The sequence below is a fragment of the Anticarsia gemmatalis genome, chromosome Z (genome assembly GCF_050436995.1).
Source record: "Anticarsia gemmatalis isolate Benzon Research Colony breed Stoneville strain chromosome Z, ilAntGemm2 primary, whole genome shotgun sequence".
Lineage (NCBI taxonomy): Eukaryota > Metazoa > Arthropoda > Insecta > Lepidoptera > Erebidae > Anticarsia > Anticarsia gemmatalis.
Genome location: NC_134776.1, coordinates 20,369,741 through 20,395,000, shown reverse-complemented (window position 1 = coordinate 20,395,000; position 25,260 = coordinate 20,369,741). Strand labels below are relative to the sequence as shown.

The following is a 25,260-nucleotide window of genomic DNA, read 5'->3' as shown; positions in this document are numbered from 1 at the left end:
TTCTCTCTTAGAATACAGTGATAAACACGTAACTTCAAAGCAGCAATGTATTGTAAAGTGACCATCAATTTGACGTACACTAGCTCTCAACTGAGATACGTGATAAGCCCGCATATAGAATTCTGACAGAATTGTTTTCAAATGTTTGAAAACAATGCTGTCATTGATCTATAAGATCCGCTATTAGACAAATCCGTAAGCCTTTAATACTGACCCATAGACTGCTTTTTGTCAACTTGGCCACGTGTGTACTGGTAACAATGTAGACACGGTACATCTCCGCCAACCTTGCGGTCCATCGCAACCATGAAATGGACCTGTAAACCATTTTGTTCCGGTTACTAGTACAATAAGTTGTCTTTTAGTAAGTAATACATAGGCCTACCGACCTCCGAGGCAACAACACCTTTGAACACGTGAGTGACTGTTACAATATTTAATACTAATATTTTTAATTCAAGCGAGGTTCGTGAATTTCTTGCTAGCACTTCTCATAAGGCTCTATCCCCTTTTCGCACTAGTGGCAAATTCAGTAATTGTAACGACTATCATCAGTGTTAAATGAATTGATATTAAAATGGATATATATTCATTTCGAAATTAACTCTACCACTTATGCTTTCCTGCTAAAACCACTGACTGATTTACAAACTTAGACTATAGATAAAAAGCCCTCTAACTATATCTAGTCCACACGGACAGAGTCGCGGGTAATTGCTAATGATGTAGTTATTTACAAAATTATTCTTCCGCATCGTTCTTAAATATTTAATGTACCATAGACCTTAGGGTAAATTTGATGAAAGATATAAGCAAATAATTCACCTAAAAAGCTAGCGATAAAACAAATTATCCGTATTTGGTAGTATACCACTATCTTCTTCTTCTTAATAATATTGTATCGTTCAGAATATTAGGAAAAAATTATTGATATTAAACATACCCATTTTAATTTTAAACTAAGCCCTGTATTCAAAGGTAAGAGCAAAAATTAAATAATTATGAATATAATGCAAGTTAAATTGGAACATTTAACTTACATTCTTTAACTATTGAAAGACTAAGAAATTAAGAAGCAGAGTACGTTAAACGACTATTTATTGCGCTCACTAGTCGGTTAGCGATCAGAGAGTTAAGCAATTTTTGGCGCGGACAACTCATAGGTTATTGGCCGCTTAGTTTAATTTAGATTTTAGCATCTTCATTCTTCAATACTTAAAAAGCAGGAAATAATCGGTAACAATGATGTCTATTAACAGTTGCTAAACAACTTATTTAAGAAATTTTAACACTAGTTTGTCTACTGCAGTCCTACAGCGTAGTAGAGATCCTAGGTTCGCAGCTATCCGACAAAATTGAGAAGGCTTATGTAGCTGATGGTGGCCAGTCTAATTCATCTACTTTATTTTGGAAATACACAGCAATATTAATTACAGTTAAGACAAATCGTCAATGCCAGACACTATTAATTAACAAGACAATAACTATTCGATAAAAAAATAATTTATAGATTATACTCCTTAAGGTCACAACAGACGTATTGGAACGGAAATAGTCTCCGCCACGCCATTCTTCCTTGCCGTCAAACGACTAACCGTCAGCAGCTCGAGTTAGTACGGTGACGATCCCTTTCCCAACCGACTCTTGCTATGAGCGTTAACTACCGTCCAAAGAAGCTGTTACATTATTATTTACAATCACGTGCCAAGATATAAAGAATCAACACAGTCTGAATTTCAAGGTACATTAGCAATATAACGTAGCCCTATTGTACCTTACAATAATTAACATATTATTACCATCACAAACGATTCGTCAAATAAACATGATTTAAAAAACATCTTATTTTTATTATGGAGGTCACTTTGTGAATGTGAATGGAGCAAAAGTTTGCAGGGAACATAGCTTATAGTGTTCTTTGGATCTGCCTGCTACCGTGGAAAAAGCCGTTATCTATACTAATATTATAAAGTTGAAGAGTTTGTTTGTTTGTTTGAACGCGCTAATCTCAGGAACTACTTCTCCGATTTGAAATTTTTTTCTTTGTTAGATAGCCCATTTATCGACGAAGGATATAGGCTATATACCATCACGCTACGACCAATAGGAGCAGAGCAGCAGTAAAAAATGTTACAAAAACGGGGAAAATTTTGATTAATTCTCTCTTATGTGACGCAAGCGAAGTTGCGCGGGTCAGCTAGTTTTATATGTGTCTCTGTACCTCGATTCTCTACCACTATCGACTACCGACAACCGGCTAGCTATCGACATTTGACATTTAGAATGTACTGCCAAAATGTTTCCGACGACACCCGTCAGAGGCGATGATCAGATTTTCATACAAAATTTCTCGATGACAGTTCGGTTGTCGGTAGTCGATAGTAGTAGAGAATTGAGCTACTGTTCATATGACAGACAAAATATTCATAGATATTACTGAAACAAGAACTGAAAATAATATTCATTTCATGGGCTAGAGGTTTAGGCACGTGTCTTCTCCAACAATGAGCAAAGAGTTCCCCACGCTAGTCAAGCGCGGATTTATAGCTTAGCATTTTTTTGTTTTAGTTTTAGTTTCGTCTTTTAGAATTCTTCCAGAAACTTTCAGGCATGTAAGGGTCAAGTGATGTTAACAATGTTATCTATACTATAATATTGTAAAGCTGAAGAGTTTGTTTGTTTGAACGCGCTAATCTCAGGATCTACTGGTCCGATTTAATAAAAATCTTTCAATGTTAGATACTCGTAGTCCATTTACCGAGGAAGGCTAGAGGCTACATATCATCACGCTACGACCAATAGAAGCAGAGTACAAGTAAAAAATGTTACAAAAACGGAGAAAAAAATTACCCATTCTCTAGCTCGTTTATCATACTTCTAAAAGTAAGTGTGAGTAGTGTCGTAAACATGCTAACTCGCCTTAGTTTTAATAAAATGTTTATAGTATTAAAAATGCGTTATCAAAACGCGTATTCAACGCTTGTCATGTAAACAGGCTTTGCGGGCTTTTCACGTATCTCAGATGACAAATTGTGTATGTCAAATTGATGATCACTTTTCAGTACAGTGCTGCTTTGACGTAAATTGTTTATCACTGTAATCTAAGAGAGGACACAATGTACAGCACAGTGGCTATTCAATAGTTGTCAACTAAGTAACGTGATAATCCCCTGAAGCTGTGCGTCTGTGCGAACTTAACCCTCTTATTCATAAACACACTATAAACCTATTTTAGTTAAAGAACTACTACAATTTGTTTTTTCTTTTTCATTTCGCTAAGGAGAGAAAGAAATAAAACTCTGTACGAGCCTTTCATAACTTCATATATTTTTATGAATAAGAGGGTTAGTGATTTTTTAGTAAATTAGTGATTTGCCTTACGTTTTAAACCCAAGTGGTATAACATAATCTTTCACATTACAAGCACGTGGAAGGCCACGCGTTCAATTAATGCCTTTTCTTTTCGGTTATTACCAAGAACGAAGCACATCGATTGTGTTTTGGTAATGAAACACAGCACCAAGTTGTCTATCTTATTGTTATTTCACTCTTATACCACGTGTCAAGATTGTCATGATTGGTTATTACTGAAGTTACAAGACTTAAATACACTTGTTTTAACGTCTTACTCGTTCGTTTCATAACTAGCGAACCTTTAAGACATGGTACTGCATGAACTCGGAACTCAATTGCAGTTCAATACTCGATTTTTTGTTTGTTTTAAATTGTAGTAGTAGTAGTAGTATAGAATAGTAGTAGTTCGGTGGTTGGCTGCAAGTCAAATTAGATAATATATAAAAATTCTAAAAGACACATACTTAAATATTATTGAAATACGACATAGTGACGACATAGTTTCGTTAATTGGTCAGAATCAAAAAGTGGCAAATGTAATTTTGTAATATTTTTAATGCATACTATGAGCATATTGGATGAACCTTTTACGAGTACAAGTTTAAAAATATTTTTGCTTACTAAATAAATATTTAACTACTTTATTTTCATAAAAACTCATTAACCAATAGGCACACTAAAGATTCTCGCGTGAATCACTTCTATTGGGGAAAACCTTCCCGTCCATATGGCGAGGGTCTTTGTTTTATAATATGTAGTGATGATAAACAACATTTATTCCACAGAAAATCACGTGCAGTTTCGCTGAAGATGTAAAGATTATAAACTGGAATAAGCATGGCCATCATCAATGTGGTCAACGGAGCGGTGCCGAGTCATTGGGAGCAATCCGCCCATATATACAGACAGGTATTTCTATATATATCTCTATTATTTATATATCTATTACAACTGTACATGTACATATTTTTCTGAGTTTTCTAAAAAATGGTATAAGAGCCCTGCCTCTCTAAGACGCCTTGGTGGCGTCGGCACGTATCCCGTACGTATACATACGTATAATAAATAAATAAATTTAACCCATTAATGTCCCACTGCTGGGCAAGGGTCTCCTCCCGTAATGAGGGAGGGGTTAGGCTTTGAGTCCACCAAGCTGGCCAACTCCATTTTGTCAACATACTATGGCAATTAGGGAATAAATTTCGACATTACGAGTATACAATTTTACTTACATACGGTAAAGACATCAGTGTGCTATGTAATTTCTATATTTAAGATTATGTACTGTTGGTCTTCCTATGTAAAATAAAATAAAGTTAACAAATACTTTTATTTCGTATCACAGGTTTTCGCGTCAGTAGCGGCATTTATGCTGACGATATCAATGGGCCAGACGCTAGGCTTCACGGCTGTGTTGACGCCGCAGCTGAAGAATGACCCCAACTTCTCCTATGATATGAGATATGACTCCTGGATTGGTATGTTTACCCAATAACCTACTAGTAGATAACTTACTGTTAACGAGCAGTGGAACCCTTCTAAACTATGCATAGTATATCAATTCATTTTTCACTCACCTATTGATAGTTTAACTATAGATTGTATTAGTATCTATACTAATATAATAAAATTGTAGAGTTTGTTTCATCGAACGCGCTAACCTCAGGAACTACTGGTACGCATTGAAAGATTAGTATACTCTTGGATAGCCTACTTATTGATAAAGGCTTGCTATATAACGCTATGTTACGACAATAAGGAGTGGAGTAGTAACAAAAAATGTAACAAAAACGGGGAAATTTATGACCCATTTCTCTTATGTAACGCAAGCAAAGTTGCGCGGGTCAGCTAGTTTAATTATAAAGAACATGTCGCTAATGAAAATATTATAGCTATCTCTTCTTATATTTCAGCTTCTACCGTTCCGTTGGCAGCAATCATAAGCTGTGTCTTCGCCGGAAACTTGAGCGACAGGATTGGGAGGAAAATGGCCCAGATCACCCTGGTCTTGCCTTTCATTATAGGCTGGGTCATCACAGGCTTCTCGACCAACAGCACACAGATGCTGGTCGGGAGATTCATCACCGGCGTCTGCGTGGGATTCGTAAGACCAACCACAGTAGTCTACGTTGGAGAACTAACCGAGCCCCAGTACAGACCCATCGCCTTGTTCTGTCTCTCTGCAGCCGCACACTTAGGAATCTTAATCAGCCACGCCTTAGAAAAATGTGTTCACTGGAAAACTGCCTGCTTTTTATTTTCAATACCGAATATCATAAATGTGGTGATACTGATGTTCGTAAAAGAGAGTCCATTGTGGCTTCTTGCGAAAGGAAAAACTGAGGAAGGTGTGGAGTCATTTAGATTATTCAGAGGAAATAGTGAGAAGTCAGAGAAAGAACTGGCTAAAGTACTTGAGACTAGCAGGAAGGAAGAAGACAAGTTTTCCGTCAAGGACATGGCGAATACAGTTTGTAGTAAACCGTTTATGAAATCTATGGCCATTGTATTCCTCTTATTTATATCATTTCAGTGGAGCGGTGGAAATACTATATCTTTCTACGCCGAAGATATATTCGAGAAGACATTTTCTGGTGTTGATTCATTCATGCTGATCATGGTAACTGATTCTATGAGGATAGTAACCACAGTGATAATGTGTGCACTTGCTCAGCGCTTTCCTAGGAAACCTTCTTACTTGGTGTGTTGTTTGAGCACTGGGTTTTTATTAATAGCCTTAATTATTTACTTGTGCATAAACCCAGAAGGGCTTGTGTGGTTGCCCGTGACCCTCATGGTAACATACATAATGTTTGCGACTGCGTTAAGTGGAATGACGTGGTCATTCGTCGCCGAAATATTTCCGACCAAAGTGCGTGGATTAGCGTCTGGTTTAAGTACAGCAATATCTTTCAGTTTGTTGTCCATTTCTGTTTTTATTACGCCTGAGATTATGAACAGATACGGCACAACGGCGTTGTTTGCCAAATTCGGGTTTTCTGCGCTTATTGCCGGTGTGCTCTTGAGTATTTTACTACCAGAAACTAATGGAAGAACATTGCAAGATATTGAAGATTCGTTGTATAAGAAGAAAGATGAAAAAAGCGGTAAAGATGTAGCAACTGTACCATCAAGTCAATAAATTATAGTAACTGTTTTCAAGCAGTCAATTATTTTGACACGCATTAGAGCGCTTACTGAAGATAGATACTAGTAGAACTATTTACAATACCCCACTTTAAAATCTTTACTTCAACGTGTGCAACTATGTACTTAATATTTAAAAGAATGACTGAGTCTGTACTAACTAGCTTTGTATAATGTTCATATATTTTTGACTTCAAGAATTAATAAAGTAAGCTTCTATGTAAAAATAAATTTAATACTTAACCCCTAAACCCTAACCACAAGTGCCTAAACGAAATAAACAAGTTGTATAGGTTATATTTAGTATACTTACCTAGGTAAAAAAAGTTCAATTCAGGCAGTCATATAGAACACAAAATTAGACATGTATTTTAGATAATAATATTGATAAAAATAATACTTAGATACAAGGTTGGATAAAGTTGAAAACAAATAGGCTTTTCTTAAATCTTTATTAGGTAAAAAGTATATCACACATAGAATGTTTAATGATCCGAATCAATAATGATATTTCGTATATCAAGTATACCTTTGTGCAATAAAAGAGAGTATAGTTTATCCATTATTGCTGATTATATAGTCGGCGATCTAAGCAATATGACGTCATAGTTTGTATCTATTCTTGTATAGGGCGTGCGCATTTTAAATGGTTATATCAACAAGAAAAAGTTATAACATAAAGGTTTTAACGATACAGTTGATGTTCTTTTGAATCATACTTCTGGTAAAATAGTTATATAGGTAAATATTGCTGGCGGTAATAGTAGATGTATATGAGAGTGAATGGAGCAAAATAAGTTTAATAGTGCGTCTGTTTATCGTATATTTTTTTTTTAATGTTCTGTCTCATCAAGTCAAACCTAATATTACCTTATTACCTAGATTAAACGTATCGATAATGTAGTTCCTAAGTTGTCGATAACTTAATGGTATAGTCCAATCTAGACATCACTGAAGATAGTTGTATTATGACGTAGATATTATATCGCTCAGCGTTCAATATACTTACGATAAGTGGGTTAGACAACCTCTGACTGTTATTGCATAGATTGGACGGTTATTGCTGTCAAAAATTAGCATCTTTTTGCTATGAAAAGCGATTTATAAGTCAGATTTGGTAAAATATATACAACGTGTCCCAAAACTCAACGTCAAAACGAAAACCTGAGCAAGGCCGAGTTGTGTGCAAATAATGAATTGAATTTTGTAGGAGCGTTACTTAAGAATACTCCACATAAAAAAAGAACTAGAAAAGAAGTCATTTGTTGCCACAGTAGACTAAACTCATCAGAGGGTGGCAATTTTACAAAAATGGTTGTCATTTTTAAACTACACGAGATAGATTTTTTTTAATTACTTTTTGAGAGCCAACACAACTCGGCCTAGCTCAGGTTTTCGTTTTGACGTTGAGTTTTGGGACACGTTGTATAAAGATAGGTGCCTCCAAACAACTTGAACTATGTCGCTTAAACATTATAATTATTTATTTCTTATATTTATTTTTCTCTTTTCCCCGGCTAAATGACGGCACTATTATTATAAGCCTATATACCCCCGGTTTCTGAGGTACATTTAGTGGTACTTTATCTATTCAATAGCATTGAAACTCATACAAAACTGAAACATGAACATGAAACTCATGAAAAACGATATTGAATAGATAAACTACCGCTAAATGCACTCAGAAACCGGGGGATAGTCGCACAACATAATCAAAGATTTTAAGGTCCACTTGGAAAGAACTACAGGGTGCGGCGTCGAAAGCTGGCGCTTCGGTCGCCTGTGGCAGAATAGTCAACCGCGCTACGTTGGTAAATCAGTAAATCGAGAATCATCTGCGCTAGGTCTATGTTTAGTTTATTTTCTAAAACACCTGCTTGTGTTCAAATTGTTTATTGACACCTATAACAGGGGTTATGTCCTATCAAATACCTTTGAGTAGCCCGACTAATCCTGCCGTAGGTATCAAGTTGACTCCTACGGTAAATAAATAAGTTCGGACTGTTTTCTCCTATTCGTTATTGTAGTTCATTTACCTATATGACAAAACATCTACATATAACTAATCATATAACTATCGAATCCGACAACTATCAAATATAATAATGTTTAAAAAAAAATTGCCTACGATCTCAAGTAGATATAATTCGCTGTGAATCGCTCAGCCCTAAGTAAGTACCTAAGCCTAAAACGACAACCTACAACTTCTGTACTATCGCATTGCATTACTTGCTTAATGCCTTTATTTCCTTACCTTTTCATCAACGTAACTCGGCGGCAGTTGAAAGTCTCAACCAGTCTGGCTCAGCCAACGACCAACTCTCGCATGATCCTTTGTGTGTTCTAGAAAACATCAGATACTTTCAATCCAGTATTTGGGTCACACGTGCGATACATTTTTTATACTAATTCGCAAGGAGAGTAAAATGTGCATAATGCGTACAAAAGAGTTCATGTTTTCAAAATTACCGGACCATTAATTCAGGGGAGCGTTGGTCCATTCAATCTCGCAGCTGCCCAACGTCCAATTACAGTACCAACAATAATAAAATGCATTTAGGAGACGTATTATATTTGTTACTATGCCGTCGACTCCTTTTAACTGTATAGCCAGATGGCAGACACATAGGGACAGAAGGGTGGCATTTTATAAAGCCATACGCCGGTTTATCAAATAAATACTTACATGGAGATTCTTTAAAGACGATAAATATCAAAAGATCTGCACCGCTTTTGATAAAAGATATGAAATTTCAGGTTGTCGGTTCAATCTCGTATTGTTAAAAAAACGGCCACAGAAAGCTTTTATAATAACAATTATACAAAACCTTTTGTCGGTGGGTTTGGAAGACTGAATAACTACTGTTACATACTTAACAAAATCCTGTTTATTCTTAAAGGATTAAATGAAGTATATTTTAAATCTATCTTTTATGTTTGCAGCATTCAAATAATAACTAACAAAAGGTTCCCAAGCTAACCCTCGTTTTGTTGCTAACCATTTTAACTACTACTTTATATTATTCATAATCTATACTAATATTATAAAGCTGAAGAGTTTGTTTGTTTGTTTGAACGCGCTAATCTCGGGAACTACTGGTCCGATTTGAAAAATTCTTTCAGTGTTAGATAGCCCATTTATCGAGGAAGGCTATAGGCTATATATCATCGCGCTACGACCAATAGGAGAGTACCAGTAAAAAATGTTACAAAAACGGGGAAAATGTTGAACCATTCTCTCTTATGTCACGCAAGCGAAGTTGCGCGGGTCAGCTAGTATCACATATCTGTTGGCATGTGCTCCTAACATATGGTTTTATCAGGGAGTAATAATATGGATACCTGGTTAGACGTCTTCTTTAACTGATATTTAACTCAGCTCGTAGCCTTATCTATACTCTATCTATCTTTCAATTGATCTATCTATACCCTCCTATTTTATGGTGTAAATGAAGTGTCGTTGTTTTATTAATTTTGGTATAGTCATGTGAGGTAAGAAAACAATCTTGTTACAGCGTTCAGGTTAGCACAGCACTTGTGTATGCAACTCAAGTTATTAGCTTTATAGAGGAATAGATGAGATATGAAACTATTTATTACAATAGTTGATAAAACTAGGACACTTTCTTAATACCAGTATGCCTAATTATCATACACTAGCTGACCCGCGCAACTTCGCTTGCGTCACCTAAGAGAATGGTTCAAAATTTTCCCCGTTTTTGTAACATTTTTCGTTGCTGCTCCGCTCCTAATGACCGTAGCGTGATGTTATATAGCCTATAGCCTTCCTCGATAAATGGGCTATCTAACACTGAAAGAATTTTTCAAATCGGACCCGTAGTTCCTGAGATTAGCGCGTTCAAACAAACAAACAAACAAACAAACAAACAAACAAACTCTTCAGCTTTATTATATTAGTATAGATAATTTGACGACGTGACGCTAGAACCAAAATTATCTAGAACAGGGTGTTCCAACCTTTTTTCAGTACGGACCCCTGGCGCCACTTTAAAAGGATTAGCGGAAAAAAGGACTTAGACAGCACATAGATCTGTGTGGTCTGAAAGAGATGTGACTTTATTTGTGTAATATAATCATCATCTATACTAATATTATAAAGCTGAAGAGTTTGTTTGTTTGTTTGTTTGAACGCGCTAATATCGGGAACTACTGGTCCGATTTGTAAAATTCTTTCAGTGTTAGATAGCCCATTTATCGAGGAAGGCTATAGGCTATATATCATCACGCTACGACCTATAGGAGCAGAGTACCACTGAAAAATGTTACAAAAACGGGGACAATTATGATTCTCTTATGTGACGCAAGCGAAGTTGCGCGGGTCTGCTAGTTGGTGATGAAACTCAGGTCACATTGTCACATGTCTTAGCGTCATGACTTATGGCACTATTAACTACCAGTTCTGCCTCAAATATTTTAATATAAACCAATTCTTTAGTAAATTCATGTTAGTGGTGAAGAATGGCCGTGAGTTTCTTGCTAACTCTTCTCATAAGGCACTAAGTTACCCCCTTATCGAGCTTAGATTCAGTAAATGTTACGACTATCATAAGTGTGTGATTAGATTTTAATAATTAGTGTGAAAGTGTACTTAAACGCAAGCAATAGTTAGTTCAGTGATGTACCTACACATTAATAGGGTTAAGGGATTGACATCAAAACCACCAGAATAAGATAAAAAAATACCGTTTATTGAACGGATAGCATCACTGACAATCAAAGATTATATAAATTCGCACTTATAACTAACTTATTATTTAGCTTACACTATACTTCGTTGCTGGCAATGCAAACTCGATAATATAATGTTTGTAGTTAAGCATCATCACATGAGTAATTCTGCCCCCGATAGTAGAAAAGACGCATCTAACATTCTTGGCGCAATTGAGTATATATTGTCGGAAGTAGCAAAAACAGGCGCAATCTGCCCATAGCTTTTATATTTTTCTATGTCGCTCCGTTACAATTTAGCTTAGCGAAATAAAGCGCCTTTGTACACTCTTTTATACTTATTTGCTGCCTTTTCAACTATAGGGCATAAATAAACATTAAACGCAAAATAATTAAAAGTAAAGTGTATTCGCACAGCATATTATGACATTTAAATGACCAGACTAGACAAAATGTGAGAGGTTGTATCTCAATACATATTTGGCAAACCTTATTATTTAAGACTAACATTAGATCAGAATTATATTATTATAGAGAAAAGAATCTTAATTCAATGCGTTTAAAAATACAAAAGTTAGACTTTTACTCAATCACATAATTATATTAATATCAACATACAGTAGCCACCTTTACACACACACTATAGCGCATGAAACAACAATCGCGAGTGTATGGGAAAAGGAAAGACCACGCACCGCGCTCATCTGTCAAGCCCGCGAAGAAAATCGCGAGCGAAGACCGCACTGCCTTCCCGCGCGTAATCCTGCACGCTCCTAAGAACGTGCGGCAGAGTGTATGTGTAAAGGTGGCTATTGTCATTTATGATTACATTCTCCTTATATATTAAACAATTCGCTTTGGTATATACATTACAAAAATTCGCTTGTTGTTACAAGAAATCGCATAGGCTTACATACTATGATATACACACTAAGTTTATAAAAGATACTTATTGAGCTTTCTTTAATTAGTAATTGTAATAATATGAAGTACAAAACAATATATTATGGCAAAGAATAATACTTGTAAAATACACTTAATACAGGGACATTGAAAACAAGTTATAACATGTTAGGTATAGACCCCATACTTCAAATTATATTTTTTATGACATGATTAAATGGTATCCAAGTATTTTCAGCGCAAAACAATTGTATAAATATCAAACTAGCCCATCCTGTATCAATAGATGAATGGATGTATACGAAGCAAGAAAAGTTGTAAGGATCGTACTTAGTGTCGTTACCTGGTCTCTGCTTACTCTTATGGAAAAATGTGTTTGTGTGCAAAGCTCTTTTAAATTAAACTAGCTGTTATATTCGACTTGATCCGTATAATGAGTTTCCGTACAAAGTTCAAACTCGGGTTTGCTTTCGATCCTACAGTCAAACTGCATCGGCAGTTTTGTAGGACATCAACTAAATAACTGTTAGTTCACTCAAAAAAGCAAGTGTACAGTGCGTGAGCGGGATCCTAAGCAATTTCTTCAGAATTCGGTTCAGGATGCTTAGAGTGTAAACGTACTAAAAATCCTCGCCTCTACGACCGACCCGACCATATTCTGACCGATCTTGAATCAATTTCTGAAGTAATTGCTTAGTATCCCGCTCACGCACTCTACACCCGCTTTTGAAGTATACTTTGAGCGAACTATGTGTTATAAAGATGTTTAATAAATAAATAATTGAAAATGTTATACAATTCTCTAGACGCCAGATCTCAGCCACAACTCATTGAATAGAATTCGAACCATACAATCATATAAACTTGAAGAAGTGAGGAAACATCCAGGAATACTTAGGCATAAATATGTCTGCCTAGATGGACATAGTCTCAACTAATTAAGTCATTAAGACTTGTGTCACAACAAACTAGAAAAAGCCAGGGATACCTAGGCACTAAAATATATCTGCCTAAAAGGACATAGTATGAACTATTCAATCATTTAGACCTGTGTCACAACAAACTAGAAAAAGCCAGGGATACTTAGGCATTTAAATATATCTGCCTAGATAGACATAGTCTGAACTAATTAAGTCATTAAGATTTGTGTCACAACAAACTAGAAAAAGCCAGGTATATTAGGCATAAATATGTTTGCCTAGATGGGCATAGTCTGAACTATACAGTCATTTAGACTTATGCCACAATAAACTAGAAAAAGCCAGGAATACCTAGGCATTTAAATATTTCTGCCTAGATAGACATAGTCTGAACTATTCAGTCATTTAGAATTGTTCCATAACAAACTACAAAAAGTCAGGGATACTTAGGCATTTAAATATATCTGCCTAAGAGGACATAGTCTGAACTATTCAGTTATTTAGACTTGTGTCACAACAAACTACAAAAAGTCAGGGATACTTAGGCATTTAAATATATCTGCCTAAAAGGACATAGTCCGGACCATTCAGTCATTTAGACTTGTGCCGCAACAAACTACAAAAAGTCAGGGATACTTAGGCATTTAAATATATCTGCCTAACAGGACATAGTCTGAACTATTCAGTCATTTAGACTTGTGCCGCAACAAACTACAAAAAGTCAGGGATACTTAGGCATTTAAATATATCTGCCTAGATGGGCACAGTCTGAACTATTCAGTCATTTAGACTTGTGCCGCAACAAACTACAAAAAGTCAGGGATACTTAGGCATTTAAATATATCTGCCTAGATGGGCACAGTATGAACTATTCAGTCATTTAGACTTGTGTCGCAACAAACTACAAAAAGTCAGGGATACTTAGGCATAAATATGTCTGCCTAGATGGGCATAGTCTGAACTATTCAGTCATTTAGACTTGTGCCGCAACAAACTACAAAAAGTCAGGGATACTTAGGCATAAATATGTCTGCCTAGATGGGCATAGTCTGAACTATTCAGTCATTTAGACTTGTGCCGCAACAAACTACAAAAAGTCAGGGATACTTAGGCATTTAAATATATCTGCCTAGATGGGCACAGTCTGAACTATTCAGTCATTTAGACTTGTGCCGCAACAAACTACAAAAAGTCAGGGATACTTAGGCATAAATATGTCTGCCTAGATGGGCATAGTCTGAACTATTCAGTCATTTAGACTTGTGCCGCAACAAACTACAAAAAGTCAGGGATACTTAGGCATTTAAATATATCTGCCTAGATGGGCATAGTCTGAACTATTCAGTCATTTAGACTTGTGCCGCAACAAACTACAAAAAGTCAGGGATACTTAGGCATTTAAATATATCTGCCTAGATGGGCATAGTCTGAACTATTCAGTCATTTAGACCTGTGTCACAACAAACTACAAAAAGTCAGGGATACTTAGGCATTTAAATATATCTGCCTAGATAGACATAGTCTGAACTATTCAGTCATTTAGACTTGTGCCGCAACAAACTACAAAAAGTCAGGGATACTTAGGCATTTAAATATATCTGCCTAGATGGGCACAGTATGAACTATTCAGTCATTTAGACTTGTGCCGCAACAAACTACAAAAAGTCAGGGATACTTAGGCATTTAAATATATCTGCCTAGATGGGCACAGTATGAACTATTCAGTCATTTAGACTTGTGCCGCAACAAACTACAAAAAGTCAGGGATACTTAGGCATTTAAATATATCTGCCTAACAGGACATAGTCTGAACTATTCAGTCATTTAGACTTGTGCCGCAACAAACTACAAAAAGTCAGGGATACTTAGGCATAAATATGTCTGCCTAGATGGGCATAGTCTGAACTATTCAGTCATTTAGACTTGTGCCGCAACAAACTACAAAAAGTCAGGGATACTTAGGCATTTAAATATATCTGCCTAGATGGGCATAGTCTGAACTATTCAGTCATTTAGACTTGTGCCGCAACAAACTACAAAAAGTCAGGGATACTTAGGCATTTAAATATATCTGCCTAGATGGGCATAGTCTGAACTATTCAGTCATTTAGACCTGTGTCACAACAAACTACAAAAAGTCAGGGATACTTAGGCATTTAAATATATCTGCCTAGATAGACATAGTCTGAACTATTCAGTCATTTAGACTTGTGCCGCAACAAACTACAAAAAGTCAGGGATACTTAGGCATTTAAATATATCTGCCTAGATGGGCACAGTATGAACTATTCAGTCATTTAGACTTGTGCCGCAACAAACTACAAAAAGTCAGGGATACTTAGGCATTTAAATATATCTGCCTAGATGGGCACAGTATGAACTATTCAGTCATTTAGACTTGTGCCGCAACAAACTACAAAAAGTCAGGGATACTTAGGCATTTAAATATATCTGCCTAACAGGACATAGTCTGAACTATTCAGCCATTTAGACTTGTGTCACAACAAACTACAAAAAGTCAGGGATACTTAGGCATTTAAATATATCTGCCTAGATGGGCAGAGTCTGAACTATTCAGTCATTTAGACTTGTGTCACAACAAACTAGAAAAAGTCAGGGATACTTAGGCATTTAAATATATCTGCCTAGATAGGCATAGTCTGAACTATTCAGTCATTTAGACTTGTGTCACAACAAACTAGAAAAAGTCAGGGATACTTAGGCATTTAAATATATCTGCCTAAGAGGACATAGTCCGAAATATAAATACTTTATCGATCAGATATACCAGGGAATACGCCGGGGACATTAGCGCCAACTGGTATAAAAATTACGTCTAATATTGTAAATATTATTAAGTACAAATAACCCAAGCAAAATAGGAACTAACAAAGGTAAGCCTGCTTGGTTCCCAGCCACTTGGCATAGATGGGAACAACAAAGCCGTTGAACTCACGTAAAAGATCAGAAAGACTCCTGAAGAAACTACTAATTGACTGTAAGCCAAAATGAAAAAGGTGATATGATCGGTCGGTACTGCTAAGTAATTTCGCATTTCCTTTATTAAAGCCGAACGTCCACCGCCAGCTAAAATAAGTTAGTTTTGTTTAGCTCGCATAGTTGAAAAGTTTATATATTTTACTAAGCTTAGCTTAGTTTGCGGTGGACGCACATGTAAGAAAAACTGTCTCGACTATGCGAGCTAAACTGAACTAACTTATTTTAGCTGGCGGTGGACGTTCAGCTTAAACCTCCATTTCCAATAGCTAATGCATTTTAAGTAAGTAGTTCTCGAACTTTGAAACAAAGGAAAAATATATGTCCAATCAGCGTGCATTTTTGGCAAATGGCATACGTTTTATTATGCGGAAGAAGTCGCAGGCTTCAGCTAGTATCAAAATAATAGACAATAGGTGCCTTCACACGCGCTCTTTGAAGTGCGCGCCGCGCTCTTCCCATTGCTGTTTCACGCGCGAAACAGCGTGTGTGTAAAGGTACCTATTACGTGAAAATATTTGTAAGGACTTAAAAGTCCAATTCAAATAATCACATGAGCTCATTACTTATACAGCACTTTAATTATGTATTCCAATATTATCTCCATTCAAATAGCCTACTCATAATTAAATATATTATTCTTTACATACAAAAATATCCCCAGGAGCAAGCATTACCTCATAACGACACTTCAGTACAATAATAAATACCAACCTAAATTAAATTTATAAATTGGTTTTACCTAACTACAAATAAAAGTTTATTATAAATTTTGCGGAAATTCCTAACAGGAAACCGTCTTTAAAAATGTCTAGAAGAGACATTGACAAATAGTATTTTAATTTAAGGGTAGCTGCTATAACGACCCGCTCTGCAATAAATAATATCACCCCTTGAGGCCCTCAGCGTCCATTATAACAGCGCCACTAAAACTATACAAGTACACTACGTAATGTAATTGTATTTCCCTGTTTTGATTTTTGACAGGTAAATTCATGAAATTCAGTCTTTGGCAATATATCGAGTCTTGTTACAAGGATTTTGACTTATATAAGAGTGTAGTTAATCTGTATAGTTAGGTGTTTTATCTACAACATGTTTACCTAATTCAGAAGCAGACCACTAAGCAATGTTTGAACTTCTCAAAAATTTAGATTGACAATGAATATTATAAACGTGTTTAAGTTGCGTCGACAGCGTGAAATAGTGTGAGACGGAACACGGGACGGCAGCGGTAATAATATCGGTTTTCGTTCGGTTTCGATCATGTTCACTACTCATCACACGAATGATACCATCGGTTGCTCGCCAAGAAAGCGCCATTAAACGTATCATTGCAATTAGGACACTGCCAATCAGGCTCGTCATTATGATGTGTATTGAAGTGTTCAACTATCTCAAGCTTTAACTTCGGAGAACCCTTAAAAATTTTTGTACATACGACGCATTCTATGCTAAGCCAATCATTAAAAGGAGGTAAAGATTTGAGATCATGCTTTCCTAATTTATCAACGAACATTTCATAAGATGGTGTGACAACTTCGACAATATGCAAGTCCACGTTCACGTCGTTAGATCTTTCTTTGTACAAAGACCGAACGTATTGGTATTTATTGGCAATAGTTGTAAACGCTGCCGGCACTGTATAGGTGCCGGACATCGCTTCAAGATCAACCATAAGAACGCTGAAGATGACTAGCAACCAATGTCTGATTTCACCTTTAAAACCACGGAGCAGCATCGCGAAACAATCAATTAAATTATCTTTTGTACTTGTTCTAGTGTCACTACTGGCCTGCACTTTATTTAATATCATGTCCAGACTTTCTTTTCTTATTTCATTACCCGGTATCGCTTTGTCAATCAACCAATGTTTACGCCTGTAGTTAACTACTCTTCGTATCATTAAATTTGGTAAGTCAATTATTATCTCGTAAGTCCAGTAGTTCAATATAGATTCGAAACTCAAGCTGCAGGCCCTTTCTACCCTACATCTTTCAAAAACATCGGGAGTGATGTAGGTAATTAAATCTTCTGTCTCAGGGAATACGTGAATGCGTATTTTGTATAAGTTTCGTATTTGACAATATACTTTAAAAGCCAGAATGTTTTTATCATAGCGACTGTCTAAGTAAAATTCTAAAACTTCTTTTTTAGACTGAGTTTCTGTTAGACGGAACTCTCGACTTACATTTCGGTCGTCATCTGAAGTTTGATGAGAATCTCGGTCTTGATCTACATCTCGGTCTAGACGCTGATTTTGAACTTGATCTAAATCTACAGCTAGACTAGCGTCTTCATCAAATTCATTGACGACAGCTAGAGTCGGATCTTCATCTAATTGTTTGACTACAACTAGAGTCGGATCTTCATCTAATTGTTTGACTAAAAATAGACTAGCGTCTTCATCAAATTCATTGTCGACAACAAAACTTGGCTCTTCATCTAACTCTTTGACGACAACAAGACTAGGTTCTTCATCTAACTCTTTGACGACTACAAGACTAGGCTCTTCATCTAACTCTTTGACGACTACAAGACTAGGTTCTTCATCTAACACTTTGACGACTACAAGACTAGGTTCTTCATCTAACTCTTTGACAACAACAAGAATAGGTTCTTCATCTAACTCTTTGTCTACAACTACATTTCGTTCTTCATCTAAGTCGCGGTCTACAACTACATTTCGTTCTTCATCTAAGTCGCGGTCTACAACTACATTTCGTTCTTCATCTAAGTCGCGGTCTACAACTACATTTCGTTCTTCATCTAAGTCGCGGTCTACAACTACATCTCGTTCTTCATCTAAGTCGCGGTCTACAACTACATTTCGTTCTTCATCTAAGTCGCGGTCTACAACTACATTTCGTTCTTCATCTAAGTCGCGGTCTACAACTACATCTCGTTCTTCATCTAAGTCGTGGTCTATAACTACATTTCTATCTTCATCTAAGTCGCGGTCTACAACTACATTTCGTTCTTCATCTAAGTCGCGGTCTACAACTACATTTCGTTCTTCATCTAAGTCGCGGTCTACAACTACATTTCGTTCTTCATCTAAGTCGCGGTCTACAACTACATTTCGTTCTTCATCTAAGTCGCGGTCTACAACTACATTTCGTTCTTCATCTAAGTCGCGGTCTACAACTACATTTCGTTCTTCATCTAAGTCGCGGTCTACAACTACATTTCGTTCTTCATCTAAGTCGCGGTCTACAACTACATTTCGTTCTTCATCTAAGTCGCGGTCTACAACTACATTTCGTTCTTCATCTAAGTCGCGGTCTACAACTACATTTCGTTCTTCATCTAAGTCGCGGTCTACAACTACATTTCTATCTTCATCTAAGTCGCGGTCTACAACTACATTTCTATCTTCATCTAAGTCGCGGTCTACAACTACATTTCGTTCTTCATCTAAGTCGTTGTCTACAGGTAGATTACGTTCCTCATCTAAATCCTTGACTACAACTACATATCGAATTTCATCACAGTCTGGTTCTATCACTAAATATCGAACTTCATCAACATCTGGGCCTACAACTAAATTTCGAACTTCATCAACATCTGGGCCTACAACTAAATTTCGAACTTCATCAACATCTGGGCCTACAACAAAATTTCGATCTTCTCGGTTTAGAAGAACATCAGTCTTTGGAGATATATCGAGTCTTGTTAGAAGGATTTTGACTTCTTTTAGGTGTGCAGTTAAATCTGCATAGCTAGATGTATTATCTACAACATGTTTATCTAAGTCAGAAGTAGAGCATTCCATATTGTTTGAACTTGATCGCAAATCTGGAACTTCTCCATGAATTTTAGTCATCTTTGATAAATCAAGTCTTTCTAATACTATTTTGACTTCTTTTAAGTTTTTGGTAAGATCTACGCACCTGGGTACTTTTAAATTTAAATCTACATCTGAAGCACCACTATCGAAGCTGAAGCCATTTAGGTCGTTGGAACTTCTTCCCAAATCTTGCAAATCTTCATATATTTTAATCATTTGATTTAAATCTAATCTTTTTAAAACCACTTTGGCTGATTTTAAGTGTCTTAGATCTAAATTTTCAGGTACTTTTAAATTTAAGCCTACATCATGTTTATCTGAAACATGTTCATCTAAATAAGAAGTAGAATCATCCTCGAAGTTTGAACATGATTCGAAGTCTGGCAAATCTTCATGAATTTTAATCATTTGATTTAAATCTAATCTTTTTAATACAACTTTGGCTGCCTTGACGTGTTCTAGATCTATATTTTTGGGTACTTTTAAATTTAAGCCTGCATCATGTTTATACGAAACATGTTCATCTGAATAAGAAGTAGAATCATCCTCGAAGTTTGAAGATGATTCGAAGTCTGGCAAATCTTCAAGAATTTTAGCTATTTCTGCCAAATCCAGGTTTTGGAAAAAATCTTTTGGATCATTTGCGGGTAATAAATTCTGACATTTGGCTACTTCTAAACCCAAGTCTTCATTAGAAACGTGTTCTTTCAAAACAGAAGGAGAATTATTCGCGATGTTTGAACATGATTCCATATCTGTAACTATTTCAGAACGTAAACTAGGTGATTCACCTTCCAGACAAGAAACAGACCGTGTTTCATTTTGTAAATCTACGCCTGATACCACTTTGTCGGTGATTAATTCTGCTTCTAAATTAGATTTAGCTCTCTTTGGATCTACCTCTGAGTTAAGAAACATTTTACGTTTATTTAATCTAACTTTTAACAGAGGAACAGGAATTATGTCTACATCTAGTTCTGGACCTAAATAAGCTTTCAATAGTTGGCTGAAAGTTAAGTTATAGTATAAATAAATAGTATCGTTCTTTGTGGGTGTTTTTGGTTCTAAAATTAACATTTTATTACCTCGTTTTTTTACATTTTGTTCAGTATCCGAGTCTTCAGTATTATTTGTTTTTGCTTCAATAATGTATTTGGTAACGGCGTCGTAGACACGTTTTAAAATTTCCTCATAATAATCTCTGAGAATTCTTTCGATCCGTTCGTAATTGTTGGTTACTTGGTCATCTAATTCTTGTTCTGCATCTTCCAAGACGTCATCTTTTAACGCGAGCCATACTTCTAGAGCTTTGTGAACAATTTTTTTGAATCTGCTCTGATCACATTCGGTGCATAAAGAAATGTCTAAATTGCACTCTCTCTTTAGCATAGTTTGAACATCAGGGAAATTTAACCAGTCCCGGAAAGTGCGATCCTCACATTCGTCATATGCAGACCGTCGCATGGCCCTCATAAATGGACGATCTGGAAAAAAATACCAATTTAGCAATAGATACAACTAATCTATAGGGTCTCGTGAGTTAAGTATTAGATTAACTACCTTCGAGCAACACTGTCCGATCAACGATAAATTATTTCTAAGGATCTTTAGGTATTATGTTACTATTAGTAAGTAAGAATATTAGATAGTAATTACACCTGACAGTTGAATAATCTGATGATTTAATTGATCAAAGTAAAGTCAGTTTGAGTACGGTCGTAATTGTCTGCGATATTCGTATTACCTAATTGCGATAGAAATGCGCCGAAGATTCAAGACAACTTTTAAGTACAGTTCTTTAAATTATTTTACAAAACGGAGCAGACAAGAAGAAGAAGAAACTACGGGTCCGATTTGAAAAATTTAGTGTTAGGTATGCCATTTATCGAGAGCTACTATGACTATATGTCATCACGCTACGACCAATAGGAGCAGAATACCAGTAAGAAATGTTACAAAAACGGGAAAATTTTTGACCCATTATCTCTTATGTGACGCAAGCGAAGTCAGCGCGAGTCAGCTAGTCTATTATAATATTATAACCACATACAAATAATTTGTTTCATATTACTAAATATATCGTATCTTTTCAATGCTAAAATTGATGGTTGATATTACATTTTTTTTCTTAACTTGTTCTACATTTCTATCGCAAGTCCCCAGTTAACTAATTATATGATTATTATAAAATTAATGACACACAAGAGCTCCTTTTACGTACGATGCCCGATACGATAACGACCAAACTATAACAGTTTAATATTTAAAACTATAATTATTGTTATCTACACTGCAAAAAAATCAGATAAAAAATCTAGCTGTCTACAAAGCAAAACATACCATGCAAGAAAGTAATCGAACCTGAAAATATGTTTAAATTCTATAACAAAAGATTTAATGTTATGAAGAATACTCATTTTTATTTATTTCCAGGTACAGTAATAATTTTAGTATTGTGTGACTACTGACTTGGTATTTTGACAATATGATGTACTATATAGAAGTAAAAAAGCGATTTTTGGTGGTTAGGTGTAGGTTTTAGTTGTGTTAGTTTATGTAAAAAGCGAAAATAAAATAAACAAAATTACCATAAACTCACACGCAGATGAGTCAAACAGGTCTCCCAGTTTAGTAGATTCTTTGTACTAAAGGAACAAAACACAGCTATTGCATTAAAATTTCTACACAATACCTAATATTAAGCATTTACCTTTATTTACTACTATCAAGTTAAATTCATGAAAATATAAAATAATAATATCAACATTTTAGAAAATAAATTGAACTAAAGAAATACTAGAACTAAATACTCATATCTGATATGCCATAAATAATAAATATATCTTTGCGTTGCAACTTTTCTAAGAAAACAGTTTAAGATATTAGAGAGAGTGAACAACGCACATTGTGTTGATCATGACCACTTTATACATTATTTTTTAACAGTAACCTAGTGTTGAAGTCTTTATCTGTTAACAGGTACTTTTACAGTAATTGGTAGCTCCACATCCTATATTTCAATGTGACAAAATATCTTTTTTTTTTTTATTCAGTTTTAGTGGGATAATTTGTTAATGGGATGGTGAAATCTATGTTTAATGTTTAATGCTGTTATATTTTTACTGATGCACCACCCATAGATTTCATATTATTATTTACCCACACTTAAATAGAAATATATTAAGTATTCATGTCGAATTATATATTGTTCTGCATATACATAAATTCGTAAATGTCGCAATGCATAGTTAATGAATGGATAAACAGACTATCTGTAGAACATAGAATATACACCAAGCAAATAAATTCAATTAACTAATATCCCATGAATCCCATATTAAATGGGGGTCCATTTAATAAATAAGACATCTGCATAAATTTTAAAATTATACATGAAATTAATGATTTACTATAATTCTTGCCATAGATTATTTACATAAACCTCACCTAGGTTAAATTTATGAAGAGAACAATCTTTTTTATAAAATCTGACTCCATCTCTCAATGAACATATCTCCTAACTAGCCTATATCGCAAGCTTATTTTATAGCACAGACTTTTCCAACTATACATTTATGAATTAACTAATTAAGTCTAGTACTTTATTGGAATGGGAGTTACTGCAAGATTAAAGCAGCAAAACTAACCCTATACGAAAAATAAATAACTTATACAGTTGAAATTATATTCTATTCTACTATTTCTATCTTATATCAAAAGTAGTCATGTTTCACACAAAATATGCACAGCATATCCAATACTTTAAAATAAAATCAGAAACAATAAACAAAGCAAATGCACATATGCCAATAAAAATTTTGATACTGTCTTCTCAAATAAAAAAAACAGTGTAATAAAGCCAAAAATTAATAGAGAAATGACAAGAAAATTTAAATACTAATATCGCTAGCTAAAAACTAAATTAGCAGGATCACAATATAAATACTGAACTTACCATCATTTGCTCTTATATCTTCTAGCTCAGGGATTTGAAATTCGGGTTTTGTCCTATTAACTCGAGATGGTCGCGAACTGGCAGCTGGTTCACTACTGCTATGGTGAAAACTGCATGATGGCTGAGCACCGTCAGATTGTTCGTAGTTAGCAGATAGTGTATCTCTTCCTGATGGTTCATGATTTGATGGGTCATCTGTGGCCGGTCGTACTATACATGAATTAAATAGAACATTTCTGGTAGCTGGTTGATAACCGGCTGCTACTGAAGATCTGCCTGGCGTCTTCGCTCCTGTGCTTGATGCAAGTTGACCACTCATTTTTGGTCAGAAGAACGTCTCTCACTTCTTGTTTTAAACACTATTCACTTATTACACAAACACAACCGTTTTTGTCAGTGTTCAGTTCTTAGCTACTAATCACTTCTTACACAAATTATCGTCTGAAAATATTGCCAAACAACTTGAGCGTGGCGGGGCGCCGAGGACTATCGAGTGAACCCGGTGCGGCGTCTAAGTTCTTTTAGGTAACTACTGCGCCATTCTCGGTTTAAGTTGTTTTGGCGGCACCTATAGCTACGCACGACACTAACAGCACGCGTGTGCAACTGCGACTGCGCGAGTTAACCGTTAACGTTTGACAGCAATGGCGGCTGTTCCGTGATGGAGGGGGGTTTATCTGGTGCTACCATCACTTATTGTAGGAATCTACCAAAATATTTATTACGGAAAAATATTTAGCATTTTAAAATTGAAAGTTAATTTGGATACTACTTTAATTTCCTTCCTATGCACTACGGCTTTAAGTCTTGGTATACCGATGCCTCCATTCCGCTCATTTTCCAATCCCGCATGTTACGGTATCAGGGGTGCGGGATTCGCGGGACTGAGAGTGCGATTTGCCAGTGATAGGATGCTGCTGCAGACTATAATATTACCTCTACAGGTACAGTAGTTTGGTAGATGACACTGTCTTGTCTTATAGTTAATTGTCTCGTCGCAAAATAATGTTTGTGTAGAGAGCTGACAGAATTACCGTGAAAAATAATTAAAGCTGTTATTACTTCTATAACATACTTTCAACAATGTTTGTACATTTATCCAATTTTTAATGTTGTTGAGCAAAGTTAGGTGTACCTTATAATACCTAATGTAATACAATAGGCAAATATTTTGTTTCCGTTTCCTGTTTTAAAAAAAACGATCGGTATAATTCAATTGATCTCATGTCATTATAAAAAAAATATCGATTTTAGAGTTGTGTTGATATGTAAAACATATGCTCTATGCGTGTAAAAATCGATCGGAATTCTGACCACCCATGACCCAACAGCTGGAGTTTTTAATCCCGAGGATACCGCAATATTGGAGAATGTTGTGAGCGGGCAATACCAGATTTCACTGGACTGAAAATTCCCATACCGATATTTAAATTGTGTACGGGATGAACTACTATGCTCTTTTCATTCCTGGATGGAGCTAAAGAGAATCATGAATCAGATCCCTG

General features: G+C 35.6%; 2 protein-coding genes across 3 annotated transcripts in view; one reads left to right on the top strand and one right to left on the bottom strand.

Moving 5' to 3' along the window:
• LOC142986366 (uncharacterized) overlaps nucleotides 1-24,375 on the bottom strand; it is a 108,213-nt gene extending 83,838 nt beyond the window's left edge. For both annotated transcript variants that reach the window (XR_012960356.1, XM_076134832.1), the window contains exons 1-3: nucleotides 23,756-24,375; nucleotides 20,886-21,284; nucleotides 8,756-8,844 (exon numbers count right to left, since the gene is read on the bottom strand). Coding sequence is in view for 1 of the 2 variants with exons in the window: in XM_076134832.1 (XP_075990947.1) it covers nucleotides 8,792-8,844; nucleotides 20,886-21,284; nucleotides 23,756-24,074 (771 nt within the window). In the remaining variant the exon portion in view is untranslated. The remainder of the gene's footprint in view (nucleotides 1-8,755; nucleotides 8,845-20,885; nucleotides 21,285-23,755) is intronic.
• Nucleotides 4,192-6,496, top strand: LOC142986745 (facilitated trehalose transporter Tret1-like). The gene is made up of 5 exons (XM_076135360.1): nucleotides 4,192-4,263; nucleotides 4,700-4,832; nucleotides 5,268-5,824; nucleotides 5,888-6,012; nucleotides 6,316-6,496. Exons 1-5 carry the CDS (start codon nucleotides 4,192-4,194, stop codon nucleotides 6,494-6,496), a joined length of 1,068 nt encoding a protein of 355 aa, XP_075991475.1.
• Nucleotides 24,376-25,260: the final 885 nt, after the last annotated feature.

Excerpts from the sequence above, each read along its gene's own strand:
- LOC142986745 (XM_076135360.1), top strand. The coding sequence starts at position 4,192 with ATGGCCATCATCAATGTGGTCAACGGAGCGGTGCCGAGTCATTGGGAG. Across the intron at positions 4,264-4,699 it reads CCGCCCATATATACAGACAG|GTTTTCGCGTCAGTAGCGGC; the intron begins GTATTTCTATAT and ends TTCGTATCACAG. Across the intron at positions 6,013-6,315 it reads ATAGTAACCACAGTGATAAT|ATACGGCACAACGGCGTTGT; the intron begins GTGTGCACTTGC and ends GATTATGAACAG.